We start from the raw sequence: 26,936 nt of genomic DNA on the forward strand, positions 1-26,936 counted from the left end.
GCTCTGGTAGCCAGGAAGTTCACGATGGAGTAGTGACATCGATTGAGGCCCTTCCTGCTGCTGTTGACTCTCTTCAGGACCATTCAGGGCATCACATGGCAAAGCAGAGCAAGCTTGTTTATTTGGACTCTCTTCTTTTTCTTTTTAAAATTACATCTATTTAGCCGGGCGTTGGTGGAGCACGCCTTTAATCCCAGCACTCAGGAGGCAGAGGCAGGTGGATCTCTGTGAGTTTGAGACCAGCCTGGTCTACAAGAGCTAGTTCCAGGACAGCCTCCAAAGCCTCAGAGAAACCCTGTCTCGAAAAAACCAAAAAATAAATAAAATAAAAATAAAATAAAATTACATCTATTTATGTGTATTGTGGAATATTATTTTAACTAGGCAAAGATGTGTTATATTTGTTTATGCTTTGGAATATTACTTTAACTGTGTTTTTGCTGCACTTAATTATGTAAAGTTGTGTTGCATTTGTTTCGCTTTGCATGCCTAAGGCACCTGATTGGTCTAATGAAGAACTGAACGGCCAATAACTAGGCAAAGAAAGGATAGGTGGGGCTGGCAGGCAGAGAGAATAAATAGGAGGAGAAACCTAGGCTAAAGAATGAGAGAAGAGAGAAGAAAGAAGAGAACAAGGAGAAAGAGAGGGACACGCCCAGGGCCACCAGCCAGACACAAGAAGCAGTGAAAGTAAGATATACAAAAGGAAAGGAAAGAAAAAAATCCTCCCTACAGCAAAAGATAGATGAGAAGCAGGTTAAGTTAAAAGAGCTAGCCAGAAAAGACCCTAAGCTAGGCCGAGCATTCATAACTATTAAGAAGTCTCTGTGTCATGATTTGGGAGCTGGTTGTTGGTCCCAAAAGAGAGAACCTGGTACATATGTGTGTGTGCATCTCCAAGTGGGTGCTGAGGCATTCAAGTGGAGCTCAAAGAAGAGCTTGTAGGAGTCGTTCTCTTCTGCTTCTACTATGTGAGTTCTGGAGCTCAAACATAGGTCATCAGACTTGGTAACAAGTTTCTTAACCCACTGGTCTCATCCACCCTCTCTTCTTATAAAGTCACTAAGACAATCATGGAAAGAGTGTATGTGTGATTCTGTCCTTGTTGAGACCCAATTACCTCCACAGATGACAACTTCAAATACAACAATTGAATAAAGTTTTCATTCTTTTAATACAATGGGGATTAAATTTCAGAATGAATTATAATGAGTTATTCAAATCATACCACCATGTAAAGAATTTTAAAACTGTTGTTTAGTATCGAACACAAGGTATGTGGTCAAGTGACCATTCACTGGAGATAACTATGGGTAGAAAAAAAAACAGATTCTATTGAAGCCAAGGAGAGACTGACCCTAAGCATTTCAGAGGTTACTGAGTCTGCTCCTCCTATTACAGGTCCAGAGTATCAATGGGGAAGAATGGTTTGTGGAGTTGGGGTGAGCTAGGGCCATCTGAGGACTCTCTTACATGCAAGTCTCCTTGGCTTCCCCAGCTATGGCTCAAGCAGGCCCTGCTGGAGGCCTTTGCTTGCATTCTCTCAGGGACATGGAAGAGAGCCTTGGCAGTGTCCATGTGGTGCTCGCTCTGCAGACCTGCAAGAGCTGTGACGTTGTGACAGCATCTGCTTAGATTTCAAAGGATGGCACAGACAACCTAGAATCGCAGGTAGAGATTTGTGGCAGGGGTAGACCACCTGCTGGAAACCCTCAGAGTAGCAACGTCTAGTGGAGTGGAGAGCAAAGAATCACGTTGCAGAATTCTACCCTGAGCATACCAACCATTGCTGTCATCAGAACAGCTGTGAGTACTCACAAGAGACCCCTGACATAGGGTTAGACTGTTGATTTCCCTTGGAAGAGAGGGAGGAGTGAGGAATCCCTCACCTGAGATTCTGGGAGCCCCCTCCCAGACACTTGTATGTAATTCTGCCCTAATTATACAAGGCCTAGTTAGCTCAGGAGTGTCAGAGCACACGGACTGTGGATTGGCGGTGGGGTTCAGGGAAGGACAAGTGGAGGGGAGACCCTCTATCTGTGCAGCTGTAGGAAAGCTATGATTTAGTGTGGCTGCTTTGGGGTCGCCCATTCTGTAAGTACTATCTCCTCTCCATGCTTGGTAAACAAGCCCAATACATGCAAAGGTTCACAAGTTGGGCTCTGGTGAAATCATACGTTGGTTTGTCTTGTCACTGGGGTTTTATAAGGAAGAGTAGGCGTTTGATTACATTTCCTCAGGGAAAGAATGCTGGCAACAAGCCACCAGTGTAAAACACCAGTCTGGGAAACCTATAGGTAGGGAAACTAACCCATGAGACTTGTTAAACAGGCAGGCCTGAGCAAGGCCATGGGGCAAAGTCCTTGGCAGCAGCCCATCATGTGTGATCAGAAAGTAGAACATGGAATCAAAAGGAAATTGTTTCCAGCTTTAAGACTTATTGAAAGGCCAGTGAGATGGCTCAGTGGGTAAAGGGGCTTGCCGAACAAACCTGAAAGCCTGAGTTTGATCCCAGGAGCGGGAGTAAAGATGGAAGGAGAGAAATGACCTCACAAAGTTGTTTTATGCCTCCTACAGTCATGCTATGGCATGTGTACCCACACACATCAAACACACGCACACATATTAATAATAAATAAAACCAAGAGTGTAAGAGACTTATTTTGCTGTCTTCCATGTTGGGCTTTAGAATAGGTTAGAGTCTTATTATTTTTCCTGCCTATTCCTCTGTTTTAGAAGGAGAATGTCTGTCTTGTACTTAGCCCACCAGTTTATTTTAGAATCACATATCATGTTTTGGTTTCATATGCTCACAGTTGGAGGAGAATCTGCCTCAAAATAAATCACACAACCTGAACTTTGTGACTCACTAAGTCACACAGTTAGGCTAGGTCACACCTATTACCCCAGAGTTTAGAAGGCTGAAGCAGAAAGATTGTGAGACTAACCTGGGTTATATAATGAGTTCTCACCTTTAAAAAAAGGCTAACAGCTCAGTGATTAAGATCATGTACTCTCCTATGGAAGACCTGAGTTCTATTCCCAGAACCTAGGATGGGTGGATAACACCTGCCTGAAACTCCAGTTCCCAGGGAACAGCACACACACACTCCCCTGCCCATATGCATAAGTAAAAACATAAAAATAAATCTTAAAAAAAACTGACAGCTGGGATACAACTCAAAGGCAGGATGCTTGTCTAGTAGGCACAAGACACAGGTTCTCAACTTGTGGATTGGGACAACTTGGGGCCAAACAACCCTTTCACAGGGGTCACTTAAGACCATTGAAAAACACAGATAACTTCATTATGATATATAACAGTAGCAATGAAAATAATTGCATGGTTGGGTGGTACCATGACATAAGGAACTGCATTCAAGTCCTGAAGCACTGGGAATATTGAGAACCACTGGTATAAGGCCTTGAATTTGATCTCCAGCAACTGGGGATAAAAGGTAAATCAACTCTTGAGTCCCACATCTGACTTAGATGAAACTAATTAAGGACTTTGGAGATGATGCTGGAATGGATTCAGACTTTGGGGCCTATTGAGGTAGAATGATTTTATTTTCTATGTAAGAAGAACACACTTTTGGGGACCAGAATGCTATTGTTTGAATATGTTCCTCAACGTTCCTGTATTAGAAACTTAATGCTAAGACAGGTGTTATTTCTTGCCTGTAATCCCAGCACTCAGAAGGCTGATACATGAGTTTGGCGCTGCCAGGAGTTTAGAGTTCCAGGCTACCCTGGGCTACCCTGGGCTACCTTGTATTACCACAAAAGATAGAAAGGAAGAAAGGAAGGAAGGAAGGAGGGAAGGAGGGAAGGAAGGAAGGAGGGAAGGAGGGAAGGAGGGAAGGAGGGAAGGAGGGAAGGAGGGAAGGAGGGAAGGAGGGAAGGAAGAAAAAAAGGAAGTTTCTAGTACAATAGTGCTGTTTTGAGACAGACTCTCTTGTAGCTAGGCTGGCTTTAAGCTATGTAGCTGAGCATGACCTCGAACACTTGGTCCTCCTGCCTTTACCTCTCAAATGCTGGGATTCCAGACACCTGCAGGTATACCCAGCTCTGACTGATTTCCTGAAAAGAATACTGAGAACTATGTGTCATTTTTTGCTAATTGATATTCATATCTTAAAATTTGTCAACACAGATTACCTTCAAAGAAACCAACAAGTAGGAGAAGCCATAGGAGCAATTTAATTATTTAACTAGTGAGGAGGCAGGTGGCTGAGGAGATGGCTCAATGGTTAAGAGTGCTTCCTGATCTTGTAGAGGTCCCAAGTTCAGTTGCCAACACCCACATAGAGGGTCACAACTGCCTATGATTCTAGTGTCAGGGGATTGGATGCCCTCTTCTGGCCTCCAAAGTCACCAGGAGCTTCACCCAGGGCACATGCATACACACACTCAAACATATTAGATAATATAAATCTTTAAAAAAATCACCCAACTTGTAAAAGTTTTAAACTAGTTTAAGGAACTATAATACATATGCGAAGGAACCTGTAATATCTATTCTGTTGCTTTGAAGAGAATTTACCTAAATATTTAACTTTTTAAATTTTTAAAAGGTTATCTTTATTTTATGTGTATTAATGTTTTGCTTGCATGTAAGTATGCCCATGCTTGGTGCCTATAGAGGCCAGAAGAAGATATCTGGTCTCTTGAAACTAGTCTTACAGGTGCTGTAAGCTGCCATGTGGGGGCTGGGAACTGAACCCAGGTCACCTGTAAAAGCAGCTATTGCTCTTAACCACCAAGCCATCTCTCCAGCCCCATGGTGAACTGTTTTTAAAACTGTACATTCTGTCATAGTGTAGTGAGAAAACGAGAGATAACACACCACAGATGTGTAGAAGCAAGTCACCTCTTTAGACCTAGTCCATGTGATTTATACAGTTCTTTTCTTTGTTGGAGACAAGGTCTTCCTGTATCACTGGCGAGCCGGGAACTTGCTGTGTAGAACAGGCTGGCCTTGAACTTGTGATGATCCTCTTGCCTCTGCCTCCTGAGTGCTGGGATTGCAGGTGTGCATCACCCTGCTCAGCAGATGCATTTTTTTTTTCTTTTTGCAAAGTTTCATTAGTGCTATTACTGAATTTAACTGTATTTAATAATGGAGAGTAGAATTCCCCGAAGGCATAGAATAGCCGGTCTGCCCCTTGCACTCTTTCTTCCTGTTTTTCTCTTTTCTCTTGGAGCCACCTTAAACTATGCCCTTGAAGTTTGGATTCCCTCCAGTTCTCAGCAGTACAGAAAGTAATGGTGAGTATTAAGTAGCTACTGCCATTCTTTCCTTGGCTGGCATGGGATCAGGTGCTGGTAGCATTCCTCTCCTTGTGCTGTTTCATTTGAAGCGTAGAGTGGCTTTTGACACTCGTTCTAAAAAAGTTTAGCTTGATCTTCCGGCCTACTGACTTTAGTAATAATTTTATTTGTGGTCACCGCTTCCTTAGGTTTTGTTCATTTGTTGAAACAGGGTCTCCTGTAGCTCAGGCTGCCCTCAAACTCTTCTGTAGCTGAAGGTGGCATTGAGCTTCTGATGCTCCTTCTTCTACTTCCTGAGTGGGGACCTTACAGGTGTATTCCAGCATGCACATTTAAAAAAAATGGTTTTCATTTCTAAGACACAGCCTTAATTAAAAGTAGCAAGATATTCTTAGTGAGCAAAAGTTAATTGCTACTTATGCTATTTATACTTTGGGCAGTAGAAATTGTGTATGATTGGCAATCTTTCTTGGAGGGACCCTGATGCATATGTGCTGAAGGAAGCTTCCTATACTCCAGATATTAAGTTGGCTGAGGCTTTGTTTCTACCTTGCAACCAAGGGTTTTGAGGTTGGTGTGTTTGGACTAGAGAATTATTACATACTCAAAATGCAACAGTGAATAACTGTGCTTTCCAGCCTGACTTTTAAAAAAAGCCACAATTCATTCGTGTAAACTAGAAACTGCAAAGAGTGTGAGATAAATGTTCATGGCATAATGAAATTATAAGAGAATAATTGTTTTGTATCAATTAAAAATAAAAACTTTAAAAGCCCACTCAGTGGAAAAAGAAATTACAAAAGAGGCTTGTGCTTGAATTAATAGGTGATAAAAAAAGAAAAACATCATTTGGTTTTTTATGGACTGGAGTTCAAGGAGAAGCCTGAAGAAAACACAAATGCACTCTATTCAAGTGTTTTCCATAATAGGAATGAGACAGAGTATTAAGGAGTTGGCATATCAGCCCTCTGGAAGCAGGGGCAGGAGAACCAGGAGCTCAAGCCTGAATTAAAAATGCACTCTATCAAAGTGTTTTTTATAAAGGGAAAGAAACCATGTATCAAGCTACAGTGGTCCATCAGTCCTTCCTGGGTAGAGACAGGAGGATCAGGAGTTCAAGGCAGCCTGATAAACCGTTAGCTATGTAGCCATCGGAGGGCATCCTGGCCTCCATGAGACCCTGTTTTTTTGTTTTGTTTTTTAAAGAAAGGATACAGTAAAAATGATTAAAATTGGGAGAGCTTTTGTAGCAATGTAAGCCTTCACAATGTACTCATTGGAGTAAATATGTACAGAAAGCAGAATAATTTTTCTCTTGATTCTTTCTTAGTTTTGCTTACCTTCAAAATCTGCAGTATGAAACTGAAACCATGATGCAGTTCACTGCCAACAGGTTATGTAGCAAAAAGGGACAGTTGGCAGGACAGTTTTGTAAAGTTTAGGGTTCCAAGTAGGCTATAAGGATAGCATCCAGAATAGATGATTATTGGGGGATAGTGTTTTAAGGTGTGTTACTTTTGTTTATGTTGCATTTGTGGTAACTCTGTGAAGCTGTGTTACTGTGCCTATCTAAAACATCTGGTGGTCTAATAAAGAGCTGAATGGTCAGTAGCGAGGCAGGAGAGAGAAATAGGTGGAGCTGGCAGACAGAGAGGATAAATATGAGAACTCTAGAAGAGGATCTGGGAACTAGAGAGGAAGGAGGAGGACTTCCGGGGCCAGCCACCCCAGCCACCCCAGCCACCCCAGCCACCCCAGCCACCCAACCAGACACAGAGGAAGAAGAAAAGAAAAATTATACTGGAATAGAGAAAGATAAAAGCCCCAAGGTCAAAGATAGATGGGATAGGCTATCTGCTCCTCCCTGTTCTAGAGACAGCCCCATCTTTTCATGCAGTGCCAGCCTGGTTCCTGAGACGCAAAGGTGAAGGTTGGAGTGAACGGATTTGGCCGTATTGGACACCTTGTTACCAGGGCTCCCTTCAATTCTGGCAAAGTGGACATTGTTGCCATCAGTGACCCCTTCATTGACCTCAACTACACGTTCTACATGTTCCAGTATGACTCTACCCATGGCAAGTTCAAAGGCACATTCAAGGCTGAGAATGGGAAGCTTGTCATCAACGAGAAGGCTGTCACCATCTTCCAGGAGCGAGATCCCACCAACATCAAATGGGGTGATGCTGGAGCCGAGTATGTGGTGGAGTCTACTGGTGTCTTCACCACCATGGAGAAGGCTGGGGTGCTCTTGAAGGGCGGGGCCAAGAGGGTCATTATCTCTGCCCCTTCTGCTGATGCCCCCATGTTTGTGATGGGTGTGAACCAAGACAAGTATGACAACTCCCTCAAGATTGTCAGCAATGCGTCCTGCAACACCAACTGCTTAGCCTCCCTGGCCAAGGTCATCCATGACAACTTTGGCATTGTGGAAGAACTCATGACCACAGTCCATGCCATCACTGCCACCCAGAAGACTGTGGATGACCCTTCTGGGAAGCTATGTATAACATGCTCAAGGTATAGCACTGACCCGTAGTCTGTAATGCTAAGATTTCTTTATTCAGATAAACTCCAGCCAAACGCAAGCCAGAGAGTGCCCAGAGGCAGCAAGCTAGTGAGGCCAGAGAGAAGGGGCCCCTTAAGAATTAACCACTCCTCTCCCCCCAACCCCCTCCCCCGCGTCATTTTCAACCTCCCCTGACCACGCCCTCACGGGCGTGGCCAGGCACACCTGTGGAGGCTTCTAGGAGGTGGGGCTACAGTGTCTCCTTACAATGGCGTAATGGCCCTGGGGCTGCCCAGAGCATCATCCCTGCATCCACTGGCACTGCCAAGGCTGCGGGCAAAGTCAACCCAGAGCTAAACGGGAAACTAACCGGCATGGCCTTCCGTGTTCCTACCCCCAATGTGTCAGTCATGTGTAGGGGACAGTGTAAGCCACACCTGCTAGAAGCTGGCTACAGGTGAGGTCAGGATGACTCGTGATGGGTTTTAAGGGGCTGCAAGACACATGGAGTCCCTTCTTTCTGGCCTTGCTGCCCCTGGCACGCTCTGGCTTGCCTGTGGCTGGTGTTTTTCTAATAAAGGATATCTTTATCCCAAGCTCCTTTTATTTCTTAATAGTCGTGTCATGTCATCTGACATGTCACCTGGAGAAAGCTGCCAAGTATGAAGACATCAAGAAGGTGGTGAAGCAGGCATCTGAGGGCCCACTGAAGGGCATCCAGGGCTACACTGAGGACCAGGTTGTCTCCTGTGACTTCAACAGTGACTCCCACTCTTCTACCTTTGATGCTGGAGCTGGCTTTGCTCTCAATGACAACTTTGTAAAGCTCATTTCCTGGTATGACAATGAATTCGGCTACAGCAACAGGGTGGGGGACCTCATGGCCTACATGGCCTCCAAGGAGTAAGAAGCCCACCCTGGACCATCCACCCCAGCAAGGACTCGAGCAAGAGAGAGGCCCTGGCTGCTGAGCAGACCCTGTCCAACAATCCCCACACTGATCATCTCCCTCACAGTTTCCATCCCAGACCCCCAGAATAAGGAGGGGCTTAGAGGAGCCCTACTCTCTAGAATACCATCAATAAAGTTCACTGCACCCATCTTCAAAAAAAAAATAGGATAATTTAAGAAGAGCTGGCAAGAAACAAGCCAAGCTAAGGCCAGGCATTCATAATTAAGAATAAGCTTCTGTGTGTGGTTTATTTGGGAGCTGGTGGTGGGTCCCTCAAAAAACTAAAAGATTGAAACAATTACACAACAACTGATAGCCTTTGTAATACTACAAAGGTATTCACAAGCACGAGTTAAAACTTTAGAGGTGAAAATGATATATTTAAACTATTTTATAATGACTGTGAAAAATCACAGCTTGAAGGGCTATTCTGGGCTGGCAAGAGAGTTCAGCAGGCAAGGAGGCTTGCTGTGGAAGTCTGCAGATGTAATTTTGGTCCACGAGGTGAAAGAACGGACTCCATAAAGTTGTCTTTTCATCTCCACGTGCACATTGGAGTGCCACAACCCACCTGGCATCATGCACACTTTCACACAATAATAAAACAAAACAAACTCTCCCACAAAGCCTGTGATATAACATTTGCCTCTGTGTGTGTGTGTGTGTGTGTGTGTGTGTGTGTGTGTGTGTCTGTATGTAAAACATCTCTGCATAGCTAAATGTCAACTAATTTAGAGATAGGGATATAGATATGATATGTTTTGAACTCTGATTAATATTACTTTTAAAAAACAATATATAACACACTAGACATTTATTTCTGTGTTGTAAGAACTTGTTTTTCTTTTTTGTGGTGTTGGAGGTCAAACCCAAAATGTTGAACATGATAGACAGGGCTGTAGTGATTAAAAATGACTGTGACAGAAGGTGTGGCCCAGGTTTAAGGTGGATCTTCCTACCTTAAAAGATTTTAATTAAAGCTGCATTTTCCTCACTTCATATGATTTAATTAAGAAAAATCCCACACAGGTACATCCTTGAGTTTTGGCTAATTCCAGGTGTAGTTGACAACAAAGTATAGATATCACACCACATCTAGGGTTTTTTCTTTTCTTTTTTTTTTTTTTCAGAACAAGGGATTGAACTCCAGGGCCTCACACATGCTGAACAAGGGCTTTACCCGAATCCCAGCTATTTTTATTTTTAAGAAAATGAGCAGTTTTAAGTGTGGAGTAATGTTCACAAGTTTTGGGAGAAGAAAAATGGCTCAGCTTGGAGTCAAAGCTTTTTGCTTTATTGGGGAATTATGCAGTCAGTATAGTGGTAATATGACTAATAGCTTATTTTACTTTGTTTTGTTTGGGTCAGGGTCTATGCAGCCCTGGCTGTCCTGAACTACACATGTAGAGCACGTTGACCTTGGAATTAGAGATCCACCTGCCCCTGATTCTTAGAGGTGTAATTTGGTTTGAATTAAGGTCCCTACAACTTAACTTACATGGCTGAACTTCAGTAGATACATCTTAGCACTGGCATAGCTCAAAAGGAGACGGTCATTTAGTAAGTACTTTCCACTACTCATTAGTGTAACCTGTGATTGCTACATAAATTCATGCTGTCTAGAGAGCAAGTGAGCCGAGGTGGTTAGCACTGTTAGGAGACATACCTTGAAAGAATTGCTTGAACTAGAGAAATACAGAAAAAGATCGGAAAGTAATTATTGCTTTGGTAATGCTTGGAAGACATTCTCCCTCACCCCATCCCGCATCCCCACCAAGAGCACACTCTGTAACCAGGCTAGCCTCCTAACTCCTCGAGTTCCGTGTTAGCTTCTCTGCAGGCGCTAAGATTACAGGTGTGAGTCATCATACCTAGCTTCAGAGACTCTCAAAAAGCATTTAAAAACCGGTCTTAACCTAATTAGAAGAGAGTGTTCCTTTGCTCAGCCTACCTCAGAAAAAGACAGCGAAGAACTTGGTGAGTGTTGGCTAGACTGCCCAGAGAGCACTGGCTGTTTGCCTGGACCTCAAGAGGGAGCAGAACTGGGCAAACAGGAAGAAGGTTGGGGCGGAAGAAGCTGGAACACCTGTGCAGGTCCAGTAGGGGAGGAGTTTCAATGCTGACACGAAGCCTGTTGGGGGGACCTTGAAACATTGAGCTGTCATGACTCACCGAGGAGTACTCTACTAGTTATAGATTGAAAATGTGTGTGTGTGTGTGTGTGTGTGTGTGTGTGTGTGTGTGTGTGTGTGTGTGTGTGTGTTTAAGCGGCGAGCAATTAATCCTAAAGCATATGTTAGGGAGTTACTGAGCATACTGTACTCGGTTTCTAGTAGCACCAGCCAAATCTGCTGACTGCCAGTAGAGGCAGGCTGGGAAATAACTCAGAGTGGGGGAAAAAAGGAAGCGGTGGTCTGCATCCAAGATTCCTATCAGAGGCAAGAGAAACCTCGGGTTCCGAACTGGTTCTTTTGCACGAGGGAGACATGGTTTCCCGGAGGTGCCCACCCACCTAGAATTCGGGCAAGCTCAGTGTCACCTCCAGCAGGTGTCAGCCCGGTTCGCTTTACACCACGTCTGTCTTTCACCATGGCAACTTCCCCAGATGATTGCCGGATCGTTTGCCTCTTTAAAGATTTCCCGAAAGAACTTGTAATAAGATCAAAACGTCTTGTTGAGACAGATCGACACACGTTGCATTCCTTTTGGACGTTTGACCGCTACACACGTTTGTGATTCCGAAGAACCCCCGGCTGAAGCATCACACCTGGGCAGAGAGAAGTCCCTTAACAAGAAAGATTTTTAACTAAACACACGCACACCCGGCTCTGCCCAAACGTTTGGACGAGGTTTCTTTGTCAGCGGTCGGCGGGGGGATGCTGACGTGTGGGGGTCGCCTCATTTGAGCGGGGTCTCCGCGGAGGGCAGGGGCAGCGGGCGTCCTCCTCTCCCCTCTTCTCCTCTCCTCTCCATCTTGGAGCGGGGTGGAGGGGGGGGGTCTGAGTGCGGCTTTCGGGACAGCGGCGGGAGCGGACGCCGCCGAGGGGCCGAGGGGCCGCGGGGAGAGCCGCCCGCTGGAGACCCCGCCAGCCGCCGCGCGCGCCAGCGCGGGCCCGCCCCGATCCCAGGGTGCACCGCGGCCCGCCCCCTCCCCGCCGGCCCGCCTCCCCTCGGCCCCGGCCCCCTCCCTCCCGGCTGCGGGAGGGGACGCGGCGGCGGCGGCGGCGGCGGCGGCTCGCTTCAGTCGTGTCTCTCTCACTCACTGGGGAGCCCGGTGGTGGCGGCAGCGTTCGAGGCAGAGACTCGCGGGCCGAGCCCGAGGAGGGGGAAAGTCGGCACGAGCGGACAGCGGGAGCAAGCCTGCCGGCGCCAGTCGCCTCACGTTCCGCCATGAGCTGGGGCACGGAGCTGTGGGTGAGTGAGGAGCCAGGAGGAGGAGGAGGAGGAGAGCGGGGCGGCGCGCGCCGTCGGCGGCAGGAGCCCCGGGGTGGCGCGGGGCGGCGCGGGGATCCCGCTCCTCTTTGTGGCGCGGGAGGCGGCGGGGCGGCTGCCTGTGCTCCCGCCGAGGGGACTGGCCGCAGCCCTCGACGGCCGCCGCGGTCCCCTCTCCCGCCTCCGCCTGACTTTGCGGACCCGCGAGCGGGCGGAGGGGCGGGCGGGCGGCAGGGCGCCCGGCCCCGCTCCGCGCCTTTGTACCCGGCGCCCGACGGCGGGGGAGGGGGCCATTGTCCCGCAGGAGCGCCGCTCGCTCTGCCCGCGCCGCGCGCCCGGGCGACGCCCCAGCTCCAGGTAGGGGGAGCCGGGCGGCTTTGTTCCGAGCCCGGCCTCGGGCCAGCCAGGCCCAACCCACACGCCCATTTCCCCCTCTCTCTCGCTGCCTCCGTGCCCCGGACCCAGGGCGCCCGCCGCTCGGCGCCGGCCGGCTCCGGCTGCAGCCTCTTCGGGCTGGCGGGTCTGCTTTTGTGAGCTGATTAGGTAGAGGGGTCGAAGAAGGGACGCTCGTCTTGCCGAATTGCCGCTGGCTCGGTCTCCCCCTCCCGTTCTTTATTCTCACTTCCCTCTCTTTTTGTCTTCCCTCCGTGCCCTTCTTGGGCGCTGGAGGCTCCAGACAATATGCCCAGTGCGTGACCAAGGTGCGGGCGGCAGGGTAAGAGGTCGGAGAATTCGCTCGGGACGCCGCCACCTGAGGGTGGAGGTGTGCAGGGCTGTGATTGCTCAGGTGCGGCCGGGAAGATTCGCGGCTTGGGGGCGCTGTCTCGAGCGCCGCCGGGCCTCTGCCACTCCCCTTTTTATCCCACCTGTGCATATTTTCCGTGCCTTTGTTTGCGTAAATCTCGGGAAATCTCCGGAGAAGAGAGAGGAGGAAGAACAAGTTTTGACTCTGTGCACTAACTGGGATTCGAAGCAGACCGTTTAATTGGCAGGCCGAATGTTTTCTCAGTTTTCCACGTGTTGTAGATTGGGAATTTTAGAAGTGACACTTAAAAGCCCATCAAGTCACCTACTTTACCCAGACCCAGGAATCTGTCCTCTTAACACTCTGCACAAGTGTTTGCCCAGTCTGCAAACGCACCACTCCAAGATCAAAATACCCCAGGAGCCTCTCCATTCTGTTTCTTAGATAACATTGAATATTCTAATAATGGGAAGCATCACTTGTAAATGAATCGTGTGGCATTAAATTTTCTGGCATTATTGGTTCTTTCCCGTTTGCTTGTTTGAAACAGTTTCCCTATAGCCCTGGCTGACCTGGAACTCGCTTTGTAGACCAGGCTGGCCTCAAACTCAGAGATTCACCTGCCTCTGCCTCCTGATTTCTGGGATTAAAGCTTTTCCCTTTTATGTGTACATTTTATGATGGATTACAGTGTCATCAGTGAATGGAAATGAGTATAGTTTTATTTGCTATTTGCAGAATTTATTATTTATCTATTTGGTGCTGGCACCTGAGACCTCGAACATGCTAAACAAGCACACTACCATAAAGCTGCATCGCCAGCCCCCCCCTTTGAAATTTTAAATCATTTATTTGTATCACACTGTGGGTATATATGGCAAAGAAGCCAGACAATGGCATTAGATCCAGTGGAGCTCTCTAGTTACAGACATGAGGCTCAGTGTGGATGCTGGGAACCAAACTCAGTCCCCTGCAAGAGCAGCAAGGTCTGATAGCCATTTAGCCATCTCTCCAAACTCTTATTTTCCACCTTTATAATTAGAAGATACTTTTATTTTTTGCCTATTCAGATGACCCAAGCACAGAGTAACCTAGAAGGTAAACAGAATGCTTGGGGGAAAAAGTACCTATAGGAAAACCATGAAAGAATATTAAATTTAAAGAAATTCACTCTGTATTCTACTACAGAGAAGGTTTTAAGAAAAAACAATTCTAGGAAAAACTATAATTTAAAAGTGTGTGTGTGTGTGTGTGTGTGTGTGTGTGTGTGTGTGTGTGTGTGTGTGTAGCCCAGGCTAGCCCAGAAATGGCAGCGATCCTCCTTCCATAGCTTGCAGAGTACTGGGATCACAGGTGTGAGCCACCATGCCAGACTCAAAAGTAATTCAAAAGGGAAGAATATGGTACATTCAGAAATAAACCCAGTCTTCCGATGTCTTATAATTTATTTACTTTAACATTTAAATAATTTCTCAGTCGTTTGAAAAGATAAACAATGTTGGGAATTTGGTTCAAATTAAAATTATTTTAAATATAATTTGGAAATTCTAGAAAAATACTTTTAATTTTTCCATTAAACTTGAGTAAGCATCATTTATTATAAATTAATAATGTAGACTTCACTCTTATCAACTTAGTTTCTAAACCTTAAATAAATAGAACTTGGTATAAAGGATTATGATTGGGAATGGACTAAACATAGAACTTTATTCAACTTTTGTCAAAAAATATTTTTAATTTGTGTTTTGGGGGTGGGGGGAGGTGAATGGGTGCTTAAGGCCAGGAAGAGGATGGATGTCTGATTCTTAGAAGCTGGAGTTACAGGTGCTTGTGAGTTGCCTCATGTGGATAATGGGGTTTGAACTTCATCTTCTTCAGAAGCAGTATCTGCTTTTAACTGTTGAGCCATGTCTCCAGTCCCTGTTACAGTCTTGAAGGAGGATATTGTGCTTTCCAGTGGGTTACAATACAATATACAAACACCTGTAATGTCTGTTGTCATTGATCATTTGATTTTGGGAAATTTTCATCAAAATTTAAATATAGAAAACAGTTGTCACATTTCATCCTTAGGATCATATTACTTGTCCTAAAGGCTTAGTTACCAAAAACTCATTGTTACATACAAATTTGATGACATGTAATTACATGTCCAAATTTAGGTCATTTTTTGTAAATGGTGGTTCTTGCTATCTTTTGTGTGTGTGTTTGCATATGAGGGTTTTTGTTCATGTGGAGGACAGAGGCCAAACTTGGGTGTTTTGAGGAGCCATCTACCTTTTTTTTTTTTTTTTTTTTTTTAAACAGGGTTTCTCCTTGACTTTGAGCTTGCAAGTTAGGTAAGCCTGGAGGCCTGGGAGCTACAGGAGCCTGCCTGTTTCTGGTTTTTCAGTGCTGGGATTACTCCTTGGCATTTATTTATTTATTTACCTTTTATTTAATCTGGTTCTGGGCACTGGATTCTGGTCTTCAAACTTGCAAGGCCACTTTATCAACCCTGCCATCTCTCCAGACCCTATTTATTTATTTATTTATTTATTTATAGTCCTTCTTTGGTAGGGTCTCACTATGCACTTGAATTCCTGCTCCTTTTGCTTCAGACTCCTGAGTGCTGGGGATTCAGGTGTACACTATCATATGGCTTGCTTGTTTTAATGCTTCTTAAAGTCTTATTTTAAATTTGGAAATAAAGGATATTTGTGGCACTGGATTGCAAAACTTAACAGTAACTTGCTAAGTGGATTGGGTCAGGCTTGGGTTGTGTAGTTTTAAAGACTTGTGCATCAATGTATTTGAGCTGTGCCTTATGAGACTTCTAGTTTTAAATGAGTATTTAAGTGAGGTAGTAACTAGAGTCACAGCCTGCAATCATTTTTTTCATAGTATGCATGATTCGTATATGTGGCCATCTTGGGCATTGCTTATTATGGTGACTTCTTTTGTTTTTGTTTTTTTGTTTTTTTGTTTTTTTTTTTGTTGTTGTTGTTGTTTTTTGGTTTTCCGAGACAGGGTTTCTCTGTGTAGCTTTGGAGCCTATCCTGGCACTCGTTCTGGAGACCAGGCTGGCCTCGAACTCAGAGATCCACCTGCCTCTGCCTCCCGAGTGCTGGGATTAAAGGCATGTGCCACCAAGCCCGGCCCTTATATTGATGTCATCATACAAAGAATAAAGGATTGTAGCTAAATAGGAATCTGTGATTTTACAAAGTACAGTTTAGCATGTATATATATGACAGAAATAGACTGGATACATTACATTTATATGGTTTATTAAAATTTTGCTTCCTGGGTCTGGGAAGATTGCTTAGTGGATAAAGCACTTGTTCGTTCAAATGTGAGGACTGGAGTTGTGATCCCCAAGAACCCATGCAAAAATCAGACCAGTATGACACCTGTCTGAAATCCCAGTACTCAGGGCAGTTATAGGTCCCTAGAGAAAGATGGCAAGCTAGACTAGCCAGAGTTGACCAGCCCCAGCTTCAGTGAGAGACCATGCCTCAGTAAATAAAACTGAGAGCTGCCTGCATTTCAGTCCAAGCCCGGAATAATAACTAACCTACTAAAAACGTGGAAAAGACTGATGTTGGGTCATTCAACAGATTTTAGTTTTGTGTTCTTCTGGCTTATACAGTAATCTAGACTTTGTGAACATATATTAAAAGAATCCGTTAGACAGAAAAATGAATCTCTAGTAGCTCATGTGACTTAAGACTTTATTATTCTTTTCTTTTCTGTATATAAGTCTTTGTCTACACATATGTCTATGCACCAGGATGTGTGGATCCATGGAAGCCAGAAGGGGGCAGTGGATTCCCTGGAACATCATGTAGGTGCTGGGAATTGAATCTGGGTCCTCTGGAAGAGCAGCTAGGCTCTTAAACACTGAGCCATCTCTCCAGCCCTTACTTAAGGTGCTAGAAGTAACACAAAAACGAGTAGAAAGTAACAACTGAAGGTTAAGACTATATTAAAAAAAATGCTTTTTACTCTCTTCATTGTAAGGAAAGCTTTGGAAAGATTATGTCCTTTCACTTAGGTTTTAGAATGAGAAGAGTGGGAATTCTCAAGTTCCTAAAGGGCAGAGATCATGTCTTATTCATTGTTCTTTCATTACTGTTTCTTCAGTTATCAACATGCTCCTTGACATAGAACCTGACACTGATAGGAACTTGAATTAAATGTTTTCTGGGCTGACCTGATTATAGTGGTTAGATTTGACTTGGATTAAATGTAAGATGTCTGAAAAAAAATAGTGAGTCATAGACAGGGACCAGGCACAGTGGTTGGTTTGGCTGACTGCTTGATTCAGGAACTTGGTGTTTGTGTGTGTCTGTATATGTAGCTATGTATTAGCATATAATTAACCTGATTTTTGGACCGTTTAAAAATCCACAGAAGGAAATCTTAGTTTTCCTTAGTAGAGGGGATCACTTCTTCCCCAATTCTTTGGTGAAAGGAAGAGGTATTCCTTCAGGTCTTATTTATTTAAATTATTTGTTTTTATTTTATCTGTATGAATATTTTGCTTGTATGTATGTCTTCGTACCATGTGTGTGCCTGGGTGCTGTTCAAGGCCAGAAGTAGGCATTGAATTCCCTAAATCTGGAGTTACAGGAGTTAAAAATGGTTGTGAGCTGCCATATGGGTGCTAGGAATTGAACATTGGCCCTCTGGAAGAGTAGCCAGTGCTCTTAACCACTGAGCCATCCCTCCAACTTCTTCCTTTATGTTTTAGAAGATAAAAATTGCATCTACTTCATCACTCTCAAAGAAATTTGAGGAGTGTTGGTTTCTTCAGTATATTGTTATTGATTCTGAAACCAGCTGCAACTTTTAAATATGTATTATTACCACAACATGTTAATACTGTTATCCCTTCCTCTCTCCCCTCATCTGTCATTTAGTATTTTACTTTCATATCACTTTAGTTACTAGAGCTGTTTCTGGAAGTGAAAGACTCTTTAATGGGAAAAGGCAGTAAGTAAGTTTGTGCTACTTTGCTCTATTAAGAGTTTTGTGAGCTTATTTATGCGCTAAGAATCTCTCTCTTCCCTGCCTTCCCCCCCTCTGTGTGTGTGTATAATAAACTTGTTTTTGAGTGAGACACTACTCTAATGATAAAATGCTAAATGCTTTAAGTTGCAAATTGTGCTTTGAAAATAGTCTGTTGGGACTACACATCATTTTAATATGTCATTCATGCTTTTGAACACTTTCTTTTGTTTCTAAAATTGTGGTAAAAATTTGTGATTACTTTTGCATAATTTCCACTGACTAGTTCTTTGAAACCTGCTTTATAGTATAAAGGGATGCTATTAGACATTATGAGGTGATATCTGACTGCTTTGTTAATGTGCGATTCAGCATTTAGGATTTGTATGGAGAGTCCAAGTTGACTTCATTCTCTATTGTAGCTGAGGCTGACTTGGATTCTAAGTCTGCCTTCTCTAGCTCCCAGGTGCTGGCATTACAGGTGTTACCGTTCTGCTTGGCTTCTCTTTAATTTCTTGAACACAAATCAGCAGTCTTTAAAATACCTGATGACGGGGCTGGAGCTGTGGCTCCACAGTAGAGTATTTTCTTAGTAGTTTGGGTTTGATTTCTAGCACTGGGTGTGAAAACCTATTATATGCTTATTGTAATTTGAAAAGCACACATTCATCATCAGGTATCCCCATTTTCAGCATTTTAGAATTTTATTTTATTTACATTTGTATCTATTTTGTTTCTGCTGTTCTAGACAAGTAGCTGGCATGTAGTAAGTACTCATACTTCTTGACTTGGTGGAGGAATTCAGAGAATTGCTGTAACTTTGTAATTAAATTATGCTTTGGATACTTAGGTAGTTTTTATATAGTGGTTGTGTAATTTGTTGGCCTTCCCTGGGTTCTGCATCAATGTAGTCAACCATCTATGGTTTGAAAATATTTAAAAAAGATTGTGACTGCGTGGAACATTAAAAACCACTATCTCAACATTCTTCTTGGTAATAGCATTTATATTGTATTAGGTATTATTCGTAATCTAGAGATGTTTTAAAGTATGTGGGAAAATTTTCAGGATGTGCTCACGTTATCCCAGATATGGTTCCATCTTGTAGAAGGGACTTAAGCATTCATAGATTTTTCTTTCTGTGAGCAATCCTGGATACAGTCCCCTATGGATTCTGAGGGAGAGCTATGCATGTTATGTCTGTTTTAGCCTTAGAATCCCTTTCATAACTTGGAAAAAGAACCAGCCGTATCTTTTCATAGGGAAATATTCTCAGTTTATTTCGATCTGGGGGTCTTGTTTCCTGATTATCTGAGTACAATTGATTATCTTTAATAGCATACTTTTGAACCTTAAGAATCTAAAAGGGAGAACTCTGAACACCCAGTTTTTTGTTACATGCTCTTACAGTTGATGGATATTACCTGTAGGATGGTCAATATGAATTGACTTAATAAATTGGGAAAACAAAGGATTGATTTTCATATAAGTGCCATCACATAGTATGTCCTCCTGTACTTGTTCTCTTCCATCTTGACATGAGATCTCTGAGAACTGTCCATCTATGGTTAGTGGCACATGTAGGACTTTTACTTTTTGCCGTGTTTAGGGTCACTACGGATCTGGGACCACTTTAAACCAAATTTAATGTTTTGGAATTCACTTGTGTGGTTGTTAGATTTGCTTTCTCTTACCTTATCTCTTGTTATTTTATTAAACCAAAGATTAATTTTTCAAAATTGTCAAACTTCCTAGGACAGAGGTAGCTTTTATGCATTCATTCATTTCTTGATGCTCATTTCTGTTTTACTTACAACCTTGTAGTTTCATACTCTTTTGGTTTTAGTGACTTTTCTTTGTCCTCTGACAAAATACCTAATAGAATCAACTTAAGGGAGAAAGATTGGTTTGGGCTCCTGACTCATAGGGTTCAGTCCATGGGAAGGAAGACATGGTGGCTGAAGCAACTCTTGTCATTGATCCTGGGACATTATGGTATGTATGGCTTGTTTTATGTCTCTGGCTCAGTAACAGTTCTCTGGAAACAGGGCAGGCTGTACCCCTTGAGGACCTGCCTCTGAGTGACCCACTTTGTCCAGCTAGACACCACTAAGGGTTTCCACTACTTCTCAAAACAGTACACCAACTGGGGGCTAAGTTTTCAAATGAATCTGTGGGACATTTCACATTTAAACCACAGCACCCTGACTTGTCTTTGTTGCTTTGTCTTATTGAAATACATTTTATCCAGATTTTAATGTAGACTAACCAATGGAATAGTGATATTAGTCTAAATAACCTAGTTTGTCATTATTGGAAACCAGGATGTTCTTATATTGAGATTTTAACATTTGCTGTTATGCTCTTAATAGGTGTAAAAGCTGATTTGTTATAAATTTTGTTTTCTGAATGTATTTTTTTGTTTTTGTTTTTGTTACAAGATCACATGTAACTGGCCTCAAACTTGCTATACAGCAAAGATTGGCCTTGAATGTCTGATCTTCCTGCCTCTGATCCTCTGGCCTCAAACTTGCTACACAGCAAAGATTGGCCTTGCATGTCTGATCCTCCTCTCTTCTACTTCCTGATAATGAGATTGTGGACATCCACCCTACACTTAGTTTGTATGGTTCTGTGGACTACAAAGCCAGGGTTTTGTACATTCTAGGCTCCATTCTACCAGTTGAGCTACACCCTCAGTGCTGAGTGCGGTTTTTTTTTTTTTTTTTTTTTTTTTTTTTTTTTTTAAGTACTATTGTCAGTTTGTATCTTGGAGGATATTTTCCAACACTTCCTTGTCTAGATTAGTGTTCTCAACCTTCTTAGTGCTTGGAACCTTTAATATAGCTCATGTTGTGGTGATCTCCAACCATAAACATTTTTACTACTTCATAATGTAATTCTGCTACTGTTATGAATTGCAATCTAAGTATCTGTGTTTTCCAATGGTCTTAGGTAACCCCTGTGAAAGAGTCATTTGTTACCCCCAAAGGGGTTGAGATCCACAGGTTGAGAACCACTGGACTATATCAAAGATAGGGTTTTTGTTTTTGTTTTGAGTAAACTTCACTAGAGCCTTACTTCATACCATAACCCCTCCCTCAAAAACCAGCAGCCCTAAAAACAACAAAACCAACCCTAAGTGGAAGACCTGAAACTATAAAAATACTAGAAGAAAACAAAGACAGCTTCATTTATGACATTGGTCTTGACAAAGTGTTGGTAGCAAAGGCAAAAATAGGCACAAATGGGGATACATTAAACTGAAAAGTATCTGTACAGTAAAGGAAACAATGTCTGGAATGAAAGATTATTTTTATAAGCTATATCTGATAAGGAATATAGATAGTATCTATTATACTCATCAGGAGAATGCAGATTGAAATCACAGTGAGATATCGACTCATATCTCATTTTAAAAAGTTTTAGCAAAATGGTGAAAAATAAGTGTTGGTGACAATGTAAGAAAAAAGAACTCGTATTTTTTGGTGGAAGCTCCTAAAAAGTTTTGAGCTAGACGTCATATGGTCCAAAAATCTCATTCTTGGGTATAAGGCTAAAGCGTATGGTAAGAGCATGTTGAAGAGATGACTGTATTCTGTGTTTATTGCAAGTTAGTCATAATTGCTAAAATGTAGTCGGTTGGTTGTTTCACTCCCCTAAATTCTAGTTGAAACTAATCTCTCAACAGAACAGTATTTAGAGGTGGGATATTTATGAGGTGGTTAGGCCTTGAGGACATTGCCGTCAAGAACGGATTGCAGCCTTTATAAAGGACTTGAAGGAAAGAGTGTTCCCAATTCACCAGCATGAAGAGCCATCTTGGAAGCGGAGAGCAGTTTCAGCAGGCCCCAGAACTGTGAGAAGTCAACTTTGTTTTGTTTTGTTTTTAAGATATATTTTATTATTTCATGTGTATGATTTATTATTTCATGTGTATGAGTGTTTTACTTGTATGTGTGCACTGGTGCCTGTGGAAGTCAGAAGAAAGCATCAGATCTCCTGGGACTGGAGTGTATGAATTACTCAGTCTGCATACCTGCTGTTGACCTGTAACCTCTACACTTAGACACAAATACATGTGTGTATACGTGCACCGTGTTAACCCCTTCTTCCCTCCTGTCTTCCCCTCCCTTCCCCTTCATTTCTTCCCTTCTTTTGCCCCTCCCTCTTTTACTCCATCACAAATTCCACGTGCTTTTACTTTGCTTTTTTTTTTTTTTGTCATTCCAGAAAGATGATGTTCATTAAAAGTCAATTCTGTGTTTTTTTTTTCCTTGTCTGCTACCTACAGCCTTAGGAAACCATTCAGCTTTCTTTGCAGATTTATCCGTTAGGGACATTTCATAGTATGTGTAGTTACTGTTGATGGGCCATGTTTCAGTTAGCACAATGATTTCAAAGGTCATCTGCATTGTAGCGTTTATCAGTGTTTCATTCCTTCTATCAAATAATACTCCATTGTATGCATATGCACATTTTATTAATCCATTAATTGGACATTTGGGTCATTTCTACTCTTTGCTATTTTGAATAATGCTGCTGTGAAGATTTCTGTTCAAAAAGATTATTCCACAGCAATTATCTACCTTAATTTTTTCTTCTTTTTACGTTAACTTTTTTCAGGAGGGGAGGAGACACAGAGGTCAGTTGGTTCTCTCCTTTCATAGTGCATGTTCTGGGGATTGAAATCAGATCTGAATCAGGCTTAGTGGCAAGTGCCTTTACTTGCTAAGCCATCTCACTGGCCTTCGACTGCCTTTTTTTTTTTTTTAATGTTTTTAGTTTAATGTTTTTAGTTTCATTTTTATTTTTAATTATGTGTGTCTCTTTATAGAAGTGCAGATGCCCACAGAGGCCAGAGAGGATGTCAGAGCTGGAGTTGCTGGTTGTGCGCCATCCAGTGTGGATGCTTTGAACTAAAACTAGAGTCCTCTGAAAGAGCAGTACAAATTCTTTTGACCCTTCTCTCCAGCTTTTTTGATTATAGCCATTGCTGTCATAGTGTGCATAAAGTAGAAACCTCATTGTCAATTGGATTTGTGTTTATCAGGTGGCAAATAATGTTGAGCATCGCTTTAAAAATGTTTTATTTATTTATATTTTATGTGTATGGATGTTTTACCTTCATGTATTATGTGTACCATATGCATGCAATGTCTACAGAGGCCATCAAATCCTCTAGAACTGGAATTATAGAGGTTGTGAGCCACTATGTGGGTGTTAAGAGTTGGACTTGGGTCCTCTGGAAGAGCAGCCAGGTCTCTTAATCACTGGACCATCTCTCCAGCCCCTGAGCATCTTTTTCTGTAACTATTTCCTGGTTGTGTGTTTTCCCCAGTGCTGTGACTGGAACCCAGGTCTTCCGGGATACTTAACAAAAGGACCACACCTTAAGCCCATTTGTAAAACTTCAGGGAAAAAAAAATCTGTTCACCAAAGTTAACTTTTAAATACGTGAAAGTTCACTGTAAATTCCTGTGGTAAGCCTGGGTCCCAGCACTTGGGTGGCAGAGGCAGGTGGATCTCTCTGAGTTGGAAGCCAGCCTGGCTTACAGAGTGAGTTCCAGGAGAGTCTCCAAAGCAATACAGAGAAACCCTGTCTTGAAAAACAAACAACAACAACATAGCAAAACAACAACAAAAAATTCCCGTGGTAGTGTGTATTAGGAAAATAACTAGTGTTGATAGAAAAGTAAAATGTGGATGAAGCTAGAAGTCTGAAGGCCTTTGGAGAACCTTGACAACCTACTAAAGTCAATTAAAAGGATAAATTTGGTTTTGGTAGCATAGCAGTCTGTCAGTTTACTGTAAAGAAGATAGTAATAATACTGCCCATCATATAGTAGTGCTCTCTAAGAGCCTCCTTCCCTCCCTGCCTCCCTCCCTCCCTCCCTCCTCCCTCCCTCCCTCCCTGTGTAGCTGGGTGTCTGGCCCCTGATGTCCTCTTCCTTGTGCTTTTCCCAGATTTCTCCTATGTATTCTCTCTGCCTACCATCCCCGTCTATCCTTTCTCGTGCCTTGCTATTGGCCATTCAGCTCTTTATTAGACCAATCAGGAGTTTTAGACAGGACTAGTAGCACAGCTTCACAGTGTTTAAACAAATGCAGCATAAAAGAATGTAACACATTTTTGGGTCATTTAAACAAATGTAACACATCTTCAGTTAATATTGCATAACAAAAACTTTAATAAAGAGATGGTTTTGTTTTCTGAGATGGTCTCACTTTACCTACGCTGGCTTTGAACTGCTGTATAGTCAGTTGAACTGATCTTGCCCCCACTTCAGAAGCACTGATTTTACAGGAGTGCACCACCATGCCTAACAATAAAGAAAAGGTAGCAACAGTACATTACCAATGTAGTTATGGTAACAGGTGGAACTATTACTACTTAGGCCTTAAAGGCAAGAGAAGGAAACAGTTGCAAGGCTCTTACATAGATTTGACTGAGGCATACTTTCAGTAGAGGAACATAGGAAACTTGCAGGTTCCTGATAGGCAGATTGCCAGACAAGTAAGAACCTTGACTTTTATCCTGTTTGTCCCACCCATAGCCTGAGCCCAAGGAAGAGTTAGAAACAAGAGCATTCACTGATGCAGTCAATCTGTTGGGGCCCAGAGGAGTGCAGATGGAGAGTGATTCTAGAAAGGCCGACGGTACAGGGCAGAGACATCGCTCTGAGGGAGTCTAAGCCTGAGAGACCAAAATCAGGTGTGTCTTCCCCATTGTATCCTGTGAGTTCTCTGATACAAGCAGGCTGCCATGTTTGCCTAACTTTTTATATGGATGCGGAGATCAGTTGATCTCCAGTACTTAAGCTTACATTGCACATGCTTTATCCACTGGACAAAAATCTGTGCTCTTAACTACTATATTGCCTTACATCATCACTTTTGAATTTTGAAACGACTGTTCTAAAAAATGTGAAATTTGGGTTCAAGGATCAATAGAATAGACACTGAGAAATAAGATAGTACTGCAGTATCCCAAATGGTGTTGTGTCCTGAGAGTCAGTGCAGAGTCAGATGGCAGGGGAGATGCATGGAAGATGTTACAGGTCTGTTTATGAATGAGGAAGATAAGAGGAAGGAGAAGATAGTAGTGCGGGACGGGGAATGGTCTCCAAAAGCAATGTACTGGAGAAAAAGAAAGGGCAAGAGATTTAGTGCACAGACAAAAAAAGGATTAAGAGTAGGTTTGTTTTGTTCCTGTGTGTTTGCTGGTGCATGCTTGTGTGGACGCCAGAAGTCACTGTCACGTACCTCCCTTTATTTGCTCTCTTATCTTATTTTTTGAGACAGGGTCTCACTGAACCTGGGACTCATCTGTTTAGCTTGGCTTGCTGGCCAGTGGGCCCCAAGAGTGTCTGCCTGTTTCCCAGTACTGGCTTTGGAGATGCACACCTTAAGGCCAGGCTTTCCATGGTTGGTGGGAATCTGAATTCAGGTCCTCATGCAAAGTAAGCACTTTACCCACTCAGCCATCTTCCAGCCTTGAAAGAATTGACCTTAAGAGTCTGATAAAAATAACGCAGAGGAAGCCGGGCGTTGGTGGCGCACGCCTTTAATCCCAGCACTCAGGCAGCAGAGGCAGGCGGATCTCTGTGAGTTCAAGGCCAGCCTGGTCTCCAGAGCGAGTGCCAGGATAGGCTCCAAAGCTACACAGAGAAACCTTGTCTCGAAAAACAAAACAAACAAAATAAAGCAGAGGATAAGTTAATAGCTAACGATAGAAAGAAACTGTACATTAGCCTTCCACAGTAGTGAGAAGTGCCTAAGATAAATCAGAGGTAGTGGAGAGGTTTCAGCAGAGTAGGTTGGCATCTGGCCAGATAGTGAATGAGTGCATCAAGGTAGGGAAGCTGATAGAGCAAAGCTGCTAACCTCAGGGGGTCACAAAGCAAAAACTGAACAAAAAGGAAGGAGCTAGAGTCCCAATATTCCCTTCAAGGCACTTGCTCTCAACTTCCTAGGAGGCTTCCCTTCTTAAAGGTTCTACCACTTCCTGTTAGGTGCTGTCAGCCAAGCATTCAGCATATGGGTGCCTCGGAACATTTAAAGTTCAAACCATAGCAATATGGGAATTATCTATAGATTGATTTAGTTTCCCTAGTGAAAATAGAGTCTAACTTACCAGGTGAAAATGGACAAAGCAAAAGTTAATGAGAACTTTCATGAGGAAGAGAAATTGCCTTAATTATGTATTATGCATAATTTTAAACCAAGTGTTTAAAAGAACAAATTACAATATTCCTGTGTACTAGTTTTTGTTGTTGTCAACCATAGTTAAAATATTTGACAGAAATGGGAAGTAAGACTTGCTTTGGCTCAGGTTTGAGAAAATTCAATCCAAGGTTACTCATCCCGTACAGTTGGGAGGAGCATCACTGCTGTTTACTCCATAGTAGGCAAGATGCAGAGAGAGAGAAAGGGCCCAGAGGCCAGGTAAAACATCACAGAGAGGCGTGTCTCAAGAGGTGTACTTCTGACTGTGCCCTACCACTGAAAATTTCTATAATCTTCCAAGTAACTGGTAACCAAGTTTCTCCACAGTAACATGTACTTACTTCCCTTTGGATATCTCCATTTTCTCACCAGTGGCTATAGGAGTCCTGCAAGTTGGGTTTTCTCAGGGTCCTTTAATCTTAAAGCCTCCTAATCTTAAGAAAGCAATTTATTAAATCTCTTGAGCAAGTTCCCACATAATAAATTTAATGGCTACATATTTAAATTTTTCTAATTAATATAGAAGAATCAGTTATCCTCCCCCCACACACAATTGGAATAAAGGCTAACAGCACTAATAGTAGCTACCTACAAGGGTGCAAGCTAGATGGTGGATGTTTTTTGTTGTTGTATTGTTTGTTTTATTTTGATACAGGATCTCACTATGTAGTTCAGGCTGGGCTCAAACTCAGACACCCACTTACTTCTGCTTCTCAAATGTTGGGATTAAAGGTGTGAATCACCATGCTTGAAGAGACCCCATTTTTCCTTATTGGACAACGTCAAGCTTGAACTTTTGTACTATT

General features: G+C 43.0%; 2 protein-coding genes across 2 annotated transcripts in view; both read left to right on the forward strand.

The window, feature by feature from the left end:
- LOC100759100 (glyceraldehyde-3-phosphate dehydrogenase) overlaps positions 1–8,846 on the forward strand; it is a 36,050-nt gene extending 27,204 nt beyond the window's left edge. Inside the window, exons 2-4 of the mRNA XM_035451298.1 lie at positions 7,199–7,773; positions 8,049–8,194; positions 8,398–8,846. Coding sequence (XP_035307189.1) covers positions 7,199–7,773; positions 8,049–8,194; positions 8,398–8,687 — 1,011 coding nt within the window. The 3' untranslated portion in view covers positions 8,688–8,846. The remainder of the gene's footprint in view (positions 1–7,198; positions 7,774–8,048; positions 8,195–8,397) is intronic.
- Positions 8,847–11,902: 3,056 nt separating this feature from the next.
- Positions 11,903–26,936, forward strand: part of Fnbp1l (formin binding protein 1 like) — a 73,873-nt gene continuing 58,839 nt past the window's right edge. Inside the window, exon 1 of the mRNA XM_027395644.2 lies at positions 11,903–12,146. Within this exon, the coding sequence (XP_027251445.1) occupies positions 12,123–12,146 (24 nt within the window). The 5' untranslated portion in view covers positions 11,903–12,122. The remainder of the gene's footprint in view (positions 12,147–26,936) is intronic.

The sequence above is a fragment of the Cricetulus griseus genome, assembly GCF_003668045.3.
Source record: "Cricetulus griseus strain 17A/GY chromosome 1 unlocalized genomic scaffold, alternate assembly CriGri-PICRH-1.0 chr1_0, whole genome shotgun sequence".
Lineage (NCBI taxonomy): Eukaryota > Metazoa > Chordata > Mammalia > Rodentia > Cricetidae > Cricetulus > Cricetulus griseus.